The 10,920-nt window shown below is 36.1% G+C and overlaps 1 protein-coding gene across 1 annotated transcript; it reads left to right on the top strand.

The window, feature by feature from the left end:
• The first annotated feature begins 5,070 nt into the window (after window positions 1-5,070).
• Window positions 5,071-10,344, top strand: LOC107802201 (telomere repeat-binding protein 3-like). The gene is made up of 10 exons (XM_016625659.2): window positions 5,071-5,311; window positions 6,182-6,330; window positions 6,421-7,267; window positions 7,376-7,573; window positions 7,656-7,703; window positions 7,836-7,915; window positions 8,418-8,662; window positions 8,803-9,126; window positions 9,220-9,283; window positions 9,750-10,344. The coding sequence occupies exons 2-10, from the start codon at window positions 6,250-6,252 to the stop codon at window positions 9,948-9,950; spliced, it is 2,088 nt and encodes a 695-aa protein (XP_016481145.2). The 5' UTR covers window positions 5,071-5,311; window positions 6,182-6,249; the 3' UTR covers window positions 9,951-10,344.
• Window positions 10,345-10,920: the final 576 nt, after the last annotated feature.

Here is a 10,920-nt window from a genome sequence, read left to right as displayed (position 1 = left end):
TTTTGTTTTTCATTGTTTTTTCTTCTTTTTTTTCATTTTTTTCCTCATTTTCCTTTCAATGGTTGATCGAACCTAATGCGGGTTGCCTACGTATCATGTGGGAACATGAATCAGATCTTGCATAATTCGGGAAGATCATGAATAAAGTAAATAAACTATCCTTTTTTTTTGAATTTTTATTTTATTTTTCGAAATAAAGACTTATAAAGAAGAAAGGGAATATTTTTGGATTTTGATTTTTCTTCAGCATTTTTGCACAGAAAGACTTCTAAAGAAGAGAGATTTTTTTCTTTCTGAATTTTTTTCTGGAATTTCGAAAGAAAAACTTCTAAAGAAGAAAGAAAATATTTTTGGAATTTTATTTTGAATTTATGAAAGAAATGCTTCTAAAAAAAAGAAAATATTTTTGAATTTTGAATTTTTTTTTCAATTTTGAAAGAAGAATGAAAATATATTTGGATTTTTGGAAGAAATTAAAAGAAAATATTTTTGTATATTTTTTTAAAAAATAATTAGAGTTTTTGGATTTTGAGAAGAAATTAAAAGAAAATATTTTTGGATTTTTTTAAAAAAATTAGGGTCTTAAAGAAAGACTTTTCTAAAGAAGGAAGTAAAGGAAAATATTTTTGGATTTCTTTGAAAATGGTGGGCCGGAACCGATGAGGTTTGCCTACGTATCTCACATCCAGTGAGAATCAGACCCGCGTAGTTCGCCCAGTTTTGACGGAACAAAAGAAAATATGACTTATTTTGAAATGACTTTCCCTTTTTTTTTCAAAATCAACAAAATTTCAGGGTAATTCAAATACCTACCTCTCACTCTCTTTTCTTTTCTCTTTTTTTTTCGATTTTCATTTTTTTTTCATTTTCTTTCCCTATTCTAGAAGCCAGTGAGCATGCAAGCCGAAATAGACAGATACGCAAGTAGCACGTAAGATGTATCTGGATGGTCTTTTAATTTAGGTGCATCTGTCCTAGACGGACCCAATCCCTGTGTTGAGTCCCCAAAGTCAAATGCACATGATACAAACAAACGTTCCTACTAGGGATCCGGCATGAGGCTAAGTTATTCTAAGCTAAAAACCTGGGTATATTGTTCTAGACTTGTGTACCCGAGCAGACAACTCGAGCCGAGGAGGGGGCTACGTACCGGAAACCAAAATGCCATCCGGCTTTGTAACTTGTCTGAGCCTCTTTCTTATTTCAAGGTATGACACTAACAGAAGGAGGAGTCACGCCAGCGTGCACACCCCCGAAGATGAGAAGAGAAGGGTTTCGTAGCAGTTTATATACAGTTCAGATAATATCAAAGCGGTAAAAAGTAACATTTAGCACATTAGACACAAACATGTAATTAAACCGGATAATAAACAAAGCCAACTATAACAATTATTCTAAGCTCAAATTCTGAACCCTAAACCAGAGATTCTGGGTTCGATCTCCAGCAGAGTCGCCAGAGCTGTCACACCTCCTTTTTACCTACACCCCCGTAAGGGTATATGAGGGAGTTTTTTTCCAACTTAAAGTGACAATCAAAACGGAATTTATTTATTTAAAAGATTCAGAGTCGCCACTTGGGATAATTTATGGTGTCCCAAGTCACCGGTTCAAATCCCGAATCGAGGAAGAGATTGACTCTGTTTAATAGTCCGCGAACCAGAAATCCGGGTAAGGAATTCTGTTAATCTAGGAAAAGGTTTTAGGCATTCCCGAGTTCCGTGGTTCTAGCATGATCGCTCAACTGTTATAATTAGCATATTATCTGATTTTAACACATGTTTTAGCCTATAGTTCAATTTTAACTTTTTAACCGTTTCTATTCATTTTTAAAGGAAGATTGCAACGTCATTTAAAATGCGTCTTGAACCATGTCACATAAATGCACCCGCAGTCCGCAACACATTTTATCTAATGTTGTTGAGATTTAGATTTGGGTCACATAAATGCGCACCCGAATTTAGGAAGGTAAATTATTAAAATAACTACGCGCTTTCAACTTTGCGAAGGCCATGAAAATTTTGCTAAATGGCATGCCTCGAATTCTAAGGATTTGAAATAAATAAATAAATGAGGGCCATGAGTTTTGGGATTTTATCCGACATGGCGCACTTCGGCCTATTAAAACAATTTAAGAAAGCTTGCTCGAAGTTGCGAAACGCATATTCCGAATTGATTTAGAATCGTAATTATGTCATGCGAGCGTGTACACAATCACGATAGATGTATTAAGAGCATTCCCAAAAGTAACGATCAAAATAATAAAGCAATACCAAATACGACCCTGCCCAAACCCAAAGCTATATTTCCTATCTTTTTTTAAGATGAAACTTTTAAACCTATCCAAATACATTTTTAAAATAGTACGTTATTTATACCAAAAAAAGAAAAAGGAAAAAAGCCTAGTAGCATCACACTGTTACAGTCCAAAGAAGGCTAGAAACCATAAAAGAGTAAAAGTACAATAAATCCCCAAGGTAGCCCTCAAATGAACTGTCATATCCTATGAAAAGCTTATTCAACTTCAAACAGAATTAACACATCTTTAAACAAATCAAACACGTCATATTATTGTCCTTCCTAGCCGCTAACATCGAAAACCACATATTTACAACAACAAAACCAAAGCATATGATATGAAACCTCAGATAAAAGCTCCAAGAAGACACCCAAAGAACAAAATTTAAACCTTAGCGACGGAGTTTCTCCGGCGACAAATATTGACCACCAATGCAGTATTATTATCAATGACACAATAAAATAGAAACTAACCTTACATGGGAAATAAAAGAAATGAATCCGACGACCTCTAGACAGAACTCAAACCGAAAACCAATGACAGTACCTCGACAAATCGCCGACCTCACCGGAAAAACAGGAACTCCGATGGAAAACCAAACGGACTCTGCCGGATTTTGAACGAAAAAATAATGAGATGAACTAGGCGTGTTTTTCGGCGAATCTAGGCAAGAAACGAGACGCTCCTTTCTTTCTGATTCCTGGTCGGATTTTGGACTGTTTTTCGAGGCTCCTTCGGAGTGGTTTACAGGCGAGTTTACTGGGAGTTGTTAGCTCATTTTGGAGCTCTATTCAACTGCTTCCATTGAGTTTGGAGGCATGAGAGTAGTTGCTGGCTGGGGTAGTTTGGTGTGTTATGGCTGAAGGAAAAGGGTAGAGATGGTTGTTTGGTTCAGGCTTGCGTGAGGATGGTCGTTGGTGGACGTGAAGAGGCCCGGCGACGATGGTGAGCTGAACGGTGGTCGTCGATGGAGCTGCTGGATGCTGGCTGTTACTGAAGAAGAAGAGAACGACAGTGGGGTTCGTTTGGAGAAGACGGAGACGGGGGGTGGGGGGTCTTTTTTGGTGCAGCCTTTTTCTAGTTTTTTCCAGCATTCTCTCCCCCTCTTTTTTGATTTTTAAGCATTAATTTATAGGTAAAGTCTAGGTTTATGTGTATTTTTGTGTATTTTGCCCATTAGTCCCTAGGTCTTTTGTGTATTAGGTCCTTAGGGTCTTTTTGTTTGTTTTTATTCCAAAGAAGAGTCTAGAAGGGTCCCTAGGCTTAATGGACTAATCCGACTTGGGCCAAGAACTAGGTTCTAAAACTCTTAAAATTATGATCCAATACCTTAATCGACTCCTTTTAAAATAAGATAAAAATACTACATAATGCAAAAACTAACATGAAACTATTATATATTTTTTTTGTATTTTCAAGATCATGTAAAGATAAAAATAAGGTACTATTTTGTATATATTTTTTATTTAAATTTATGAAAGATACATAAGCTAAAATATTTTTTTTGTAATTTTCCATTTTCTTGTAATAAAATAAACTAAAAGGGTAAAAATGAGTTGAAATAGCTATATTGGGCCTAAATTAAATATTTATGTGCTAAAATATAAAAAATCTTGGGAAGGATAAAAAATCACATGTCTACATTTGGTTCTAAGAGTATCAAAATAAAAAGTATACGATGGCCAAGGTCGTAGAATAAGAATTCCTAAAGTATGAGTTATGGAAAGTCACATGCGATTGGGTATTCCTAAGTATGTTGCCTACACTAGGCGTCATGAGATCCGGTAAGAAGGGCAAGCTTAGTCCGATATATATAGGGTCTTATTGAGTCATTTGACGGATAGACAGAGTAGCTTATGAGCTTGAATTGCCTCCAGAGTTAGAGTCAGTCCATTATCCATGCTACACAAATGCATTGGAGACCTTTCTCGGGTTTTCCAAGTAAATGACGTTCAGATTACATACGCTCATATTAATTCACTTAAGATGAATTCTAACGAGAAAGTACGGGGTGTAACAATATATTTTACTATAATACTCATAATAATGATAGCATTTTAAGAAATCTTCGAAAATGATTTGAGGAATGAATATTTGAGGATAAAGGTAAAATAATAAAAAAAATCTCTTAGTTTACTAAAATTTAAAAGTAAAAGTGAACATATATTTTTAATATAATAAGTAAAAGTGAACAAAAAAAAAGTAATACTTAATTGATAAAATTGGTGAGTGCTTGAAAGGTCCTTTTATCAAAGAACCAAGTAATTTAACGTGATATCACTTCCAAATAGAGGAATACTATTAGTACCACTCTTTGAAGAATGTTCTAGAATTTAAAGTTTAGGAGTGACATTAATTAACGAATCATATACTTTCCAAACTAAACTCAACACACCTCCCGTAAAATTTAACCCTACCTTTCTTCAAGACAAGCAACAACTTCCTCTATTGAATGAAATACTAAAATAATCTTGTGTTAAGCTTAGTTAGCAATTTCATTTTGAGTTATATGCTCTCTTTTTATGGTCAATAATGGATCATGATAATCCTCTTCAACCATTAATAAAATTAGAAAAAACCCACGTGGCACAACCTATCCGAGGGAAAGATGAGAATAGTGGTGAGGAATGAAGGAGAGGAGTTGGGAAATGGACCTTACTAGCGGGCCCGGGCTTTGGGCTTAAAACACAAAATTGACCGGACAATATTGCCCTTTTTACAGGAGGGTCCGGTTTTGAAGGTCAACAAGAGTATAAAAACTACCCACATCATCTATCATCACCGTCTTTGTGGGGAATAGCAAAAAGAGAATAGAAGGGGTTTTAGAACAGTTCTGTTTTTGGTTGGTTTTCCCAAACCCAGAGGTTCTTAATTCTGTCCACAAAATACACTTAACACAATAACAAAAAACACACAAAAAAGAGAAAAATGTTTAACGAGTAGATATACATTCTAGGGATTCAAAATTTTACTGGTAGAATCTGTACAGAAAGAAGGCAGATTTCTTCATATCAGGTAATTCGATCTAACTTATCTTCTTTTTTTCCCCTCCATTTCCTATTTTTCTTTACTGTTGGGGAGTTTTTCTGGTCTGCATTTGAATTGTGGTGCGGGTGATGGCAGCATTGACTCTTTCAAGTGATGTGTTTTTTGATCTGGGTTTGGGATGATTAAGAGTCTGGTGGGGGGATTTATTTTTCTTGTGAAATTCAGGTTGATCACACAGAGATCTGGGATCAGATTTCTTGAATTTGCCTTCTTCTTAGTTTGATTGCGTGAATTCCAAGGCTTCTTCGTGATTTCTGTGCTTACAGTGGAACTGGAATTGCATTCGATTTTTATTGCCCCGTTTTAACTTTCGAAACGCAACCCGATGCAACTCATCGATACTGGTTGAGGATCGGACTTTTCTTCTTCTTCTTACATGTTTTGTGAACCTTCTTATCCCATGATATGTCAAAGTCAAAGAATCCTTTATGGGAAGTTTGCCTATAACACATGTGGGAAAAGATCTTTGCTTTGTTAAAGATGTTTTATGATATTACATCAACATTTTCCACGTATTTGTCAATTAATGAGCAGTGTGTCAGAAATAGAGTTCTTCTGCCTGTGAATATTTTCAAAAATTCGATGCCATCATACCACTGTGTTTTTCACAAACCGCATCTTTACGGATTGGGATAATTCATGATTTTCCTAATTTGTATCTTTTATGGACATAGTAACATAGATATGGATTTTTCTCAATTTAATCCCTATTGAAAATTGGGAGCAATAAAGTGCGACCCTGAAGGTCGTTATGTTTTTTTTTTCCAATTTTGGTATATCTCGCTTTTGATTTCCATTTATGGTATGGTAGATGACATGCTTTCTTTGCCACTGTAGATCGAAGTGAAATTTGTGACATTGGCTCCTTGCATTTGATCATTACTTATTGGCATGCTATCTAAGCTATGGTGTCAAAGAAGAGGCTGAATTGTGGTTTTAGTGGCTATCAAATTCCTGTTATACCTAAAGCTCCTAGATCAGCTAGAGTAAGCGTGCTGTATTTATTAAATTATGCTTTTACAACTTCTTTTTCTCTACCTTTTCTAAATGTCTCCTGCAATTCTAATTTCTTTCAGAAGAGACGCCCCTGTAACAAATTGGACGATGATCAAATTTGTGCATTTGAATTATTGGCGGCTGTAGCTGGCAAACTGTTACTTGAGAGTGAAAGTTCTGCTTCAAGTAATGCAGGTGCACCAGCGGGAAAATATGAGCTCGCTAATTGCAGGGATAGTATTAAACATGAACAGGTGGAAGATGATAAAGCTGTGAGATCAGAGTGTCTTGACCAGGGAAGTTGTATAGAAAGTGCCTATATACCAGAAGCTGCAGAGCAAGAGCAAACTTTCAAGAATGGTTTGAGTAAACCTTTTGCCGAAAATAAATCCTTTTTAGAGCATACATCTACTATTATAGGTTCTTATTCCTTATTAAAAGACTGGTCTGACGTGAAGTTGGAAAGCTGCAAAGAGGTCAGTGCAGATGCACAGTTACAAACCAAAGTGGAAGGTGGATCTCCTGATCTGGCTGATCCATTTGATATTAGAATTGTGGAAGGAACTCGAAAACAGTTAGATGATGACAGCAAACAGACTGAATTAACTGTGGTGAATAGTTGCAGTATAAAAGCTCCAATAGAAAAGAATGTGAATAATAGTGTCTTGGTTAACTCAGATAGTAGTGTACAGTTGCCCTTGTACAGGGACCCGGTTCCTTGTGCTTCTTTTGTAAAGTCAAGGAACAATGTAAAGTTAGGTATTAGAGATGATGACGAAAATTATTTTGGGTGCTATAGGCATAGCACTAAGATTAGGACCTTCAGGCCAACATCACGTATCACATACAGAAGAATAAGAAAGATGTTGACATCTAGACACTGGAAAGTAGCTCCTAAGTTGAAGGACTGTGAGCGTTCTTACTCTAGTAAGTTGGAGAATCTTGCTCCGATGTTTTTATACCATAAGCTATACTCTTACTCAATTTTGTTAGCTTTTCATACCACATTCTAACTACTTGATTTTGGTGTTTTAGATGATGGAGTGAAGTCCTTTTATTGCAATAGGAAAAGCAAGCGTGGGAATGAAAGGTGTCGATTTGAAATTCCTTCCAAGAGAAGGAAATTGTATGACCATGGCTTTGCTGTGGCGTATGACCAGGAGGCCAGTAGCAAAAGCATTTCAAATTCACATGAAAAGGGAATCAAGGGAGATACCGCAATTCCACCTAAAGGTCAATACCTTTTTATCCCCCTTACTGTTGAAAATCCATGATTTATGCTGTCTTGCTGAGTAACTGCTGTTTTTCTCTACAGGAGCTGGGGCTTCAGCTTCAGTTAGAAATCATCAGAAGGATCCTAATGGTAAGAGATTTTAGATTTGAGTTTGGGGCGCATTTTGCCACATTTGGATAATTTTCTTTTTCTTTTTTGTATTAGACATGCTTTTTTCTCAAAAAAGCTTTTGGCCTGACGAGTCAAAATTTTCCTTTACAGTAAAATTTAGCATTAATTCCTTCAAGGTGCCAGAGCTTTATATTGAGGTTCCTGAAATGGAAACAATTGGTTCGCTGAAGGTATTTCTTTCACAGGCACTCTCTTACTTTTTTCTCATTAATATCAGATGTGTTGCGAAATCTAGAAAATCTTCGATTTTTACTTGAACTTATGCATCTTCGTATTTCAGCATTTGCTGTAGGGATTTGATGTGTACAACTGTTTATATTAACACTAGACCATAATAAGATGATCTTATGCGCAAATGTAAAGAGTAAATAGATATATTTTTGAGAAATTCACTGAAATCTCAATGGGTGCATTCTGCACTTGGTATTAACTAATTCCTTTAAACTTCTTTGCTTTTGTCGTACGCTCTCCCTGCAGATGTTTAATTAAGCACTTCTATGTGCGGAAAGCTTCAGATTCCCTTCGAGGAGTCACTTTGATTAGCTCTTCCTAGTGGTAGTGTAGAAAGCGTATTTTCTCGTGGAGTTCAAACACACATTTTTAATCTTTTATGCGGAAAACAGTTTTTGATAAGTGGAATTCAAATAAACAGTTCTTTATCTTTTCATGCAGAGAACAGTAATGGAAGCAGTAACAGCTATCCTGGGAAGTGGATTACGGGTGGGGGTGGTTCTTCAGGGAAAGAAGGTCAGAGATGACAATAGAACTCTACAGCAAGCTGGTATTTCACCGAATGACAATCTTGATACATTGGGTTTCACTTTGGAACCTAGTTTCAGCAAGGTTCCTCTGTCTTTGTCTCCTAACGATGATACTCTTGCTTCAGCATCATATATTACAGACCAAGAATTATCTAGGTATTGTTGGGAAGAAACTGTATGCTTTTGAATAATGGTGCTTTGCATAGTTATCAAAGAAAAGAGAAAGAAGTGTTACAATAGGTTTTGGCTACTCTATGGACAGCTGACAGTGTCTAATTAGTCATTTTTATATTCAGGCATCCATCTAGTCCTATCTTCGAATTGGGTCCTCCCAATGCTTTGTCAGATCCTCCAGAGGCTAAGTTGGACAAGCATGATGAGAGTAACCATGAACTGGAGATGTCACCTACAACTCCAATTGATCAATCAGCTGATGAAGCTTTTCCAGATTTTAAAGCCTTGGCCATAGTTCCTCCTGTGAATACAGAGGCACTTGCTGTGGTTCCAGTGAATCATAAAAACAGACGTTCTGAACTTTCACAGCGTAGGACAAGGAGGCCATTCTCAGTTGCTGAAGTAGAAGCGCTGGTCGAAGCTGTAGAGCAGCTTGGAACTGGAAGGTATGAAACAAATAGAATTCTCTTTACGAGCATTGGAACAGTTTGAAATTTCTAATTCACGGGGGATCTACATTTCAATCTTTGTTAATGCAGGTGGCGTGACGTTAAAATGCGTGCTTTTGATAATGCTGATCACCGGACTTATGTTGACTTGAAGGTTAGACATCTAATTTGTGCATTTCTTTTTCCTTCTCAAAATGTTGATTAAGAAAGATTGTTTCTCCATTTTGCTCGCATGTAATTTTTTTTTCCCTGTGAAAAACTGTGTAATTCCTTGACCTTTCCACATAGTGTCCTTGGCTCTGAAATAAAGGTCATGTTCTGTTCTATTTATGTTCTATACTGTCTGGAGTTTGGAACCCAAATCTTAGCTATTTATGCCAACTTAAAAATAGACGTGTTTTCATATGACAAGATGCTTTACAAATTTTCACGATCCAACATGTTTATTATAATGGCTTACTGGTTCTTATGGCAGCTCAGAATGATTGCATAAACAGGTACATGAGTTGTTCCCCGGATAAGCTTAGAGATATTATCAAAATTTTTAATTATCTATTAACAAAGCTAATGATTGTCGCCATCATCCATGTGACATGGGTTACTTTGTTTATATATTATAGGATAAATGGAAGACACTAGTTCATACAGCAAGTATTGCCCCACAACAAAGAAGGGGAGAGCCGGTGCCCCAGGAACTTCTTGACAGGGTCTTAGCTGCCCATTCCTATTGGTCTCAGCATCAGGCCAAGCAACACGCCAAACAACATGCTGAACCTCTGAAAATTGTGGATGCTCAGGCGCAGAATGGCGTTGCTGCTTGAGTGGAGATGTGTAATGTGAAGATGTAAAGATAATATGATTATGATAGGAGACCCGACGAGGAAATTTGTAAAGAAAGCTTCGTCGCAACTCGTTGACTGGCTCACACACTGATTTATTGCCATGTCTTCCACTGTGACTGGATGGAAATGGCATCTGTAAATGAATCAAGGAATAAAGCAGTCTAACAGACAACGAATTTCTTTGCTTTTGTAGGTTCTTTTCTTTTCGTGCTGTTACGATTGGATAGGAGAATGACGAAAAGAATAAACTGTATCATGATGTACATTAATTTCATATTTCTACCACTATTATATTTGTACTTCCTGTCGTTACTGATGAATTCCTTAGACAATAACTTGATATTAAATTGAATTTCCACTGATTTTTTTCTAATGTTTTTCCTTGCTATAAGTTCAGTTGTTACTAAGATCTATGAGTATTCCGTCCCATAGCTTGGAATCTAATTTTGGTTTTCAAGGCTTGATTTTGTGATAATTACTCATTTTTGCCCAAGTGCTTAAAGCAGAATAAGGAAATCATGGTAAATACTCATCGCTAAAGGCTCACTATGAGGAAGAAATACCTTAGTAGCCGAAGCGAGAAAAAAATCGTAAAATTAAAATTTAATTAACATATAATAAGGATATTTAGAGAATTGAGACTCTATATAGAAATTGAAATAAAACAATAAAATAATAAAAGATTGTAGAGAAAAGGGAGAGTTTTCTATTGATTTTTGGGATGAATTACACTAAGATAAAATTCCTCTTAGGAGAAAAATGACATAGTTACAAAGTAAGAAACTCTCTAAAAAGATAGACATTCACCTAGAATACAATTCTATGTATCACACTGTCCCTTAAATGTCTTTTCAACATATCATGTGTCTTGTTAAAACCTTAGTTAAAATAAAATCCAATGTGAAAAATTCTAGTGTAGGAAAAAGAGTACACATGTTTAGAAATACGC

The sequence above is a fragment of the Nicotiana tabacum genome, chromosome 11, assembly GCF_000715075.1.
Source record: "Nicotiana tabacum cultivar K326 chromosome 11, ASM71507v2, whole genome shotgun sequence".
In the NCBI taxonomy this organism is placed as follows: domain Eukaryota; kingdom Viridiplantae; phylum Streptophyta; class Magnoliopsida; order Solanales; family Solanaceae; genus Nicotiana; species Nicotiana tabacum.
Note: the sequence above shows the minus strand (reverse complement) of the source record. Positions and strands in the feature narration are given on the sequence as shown.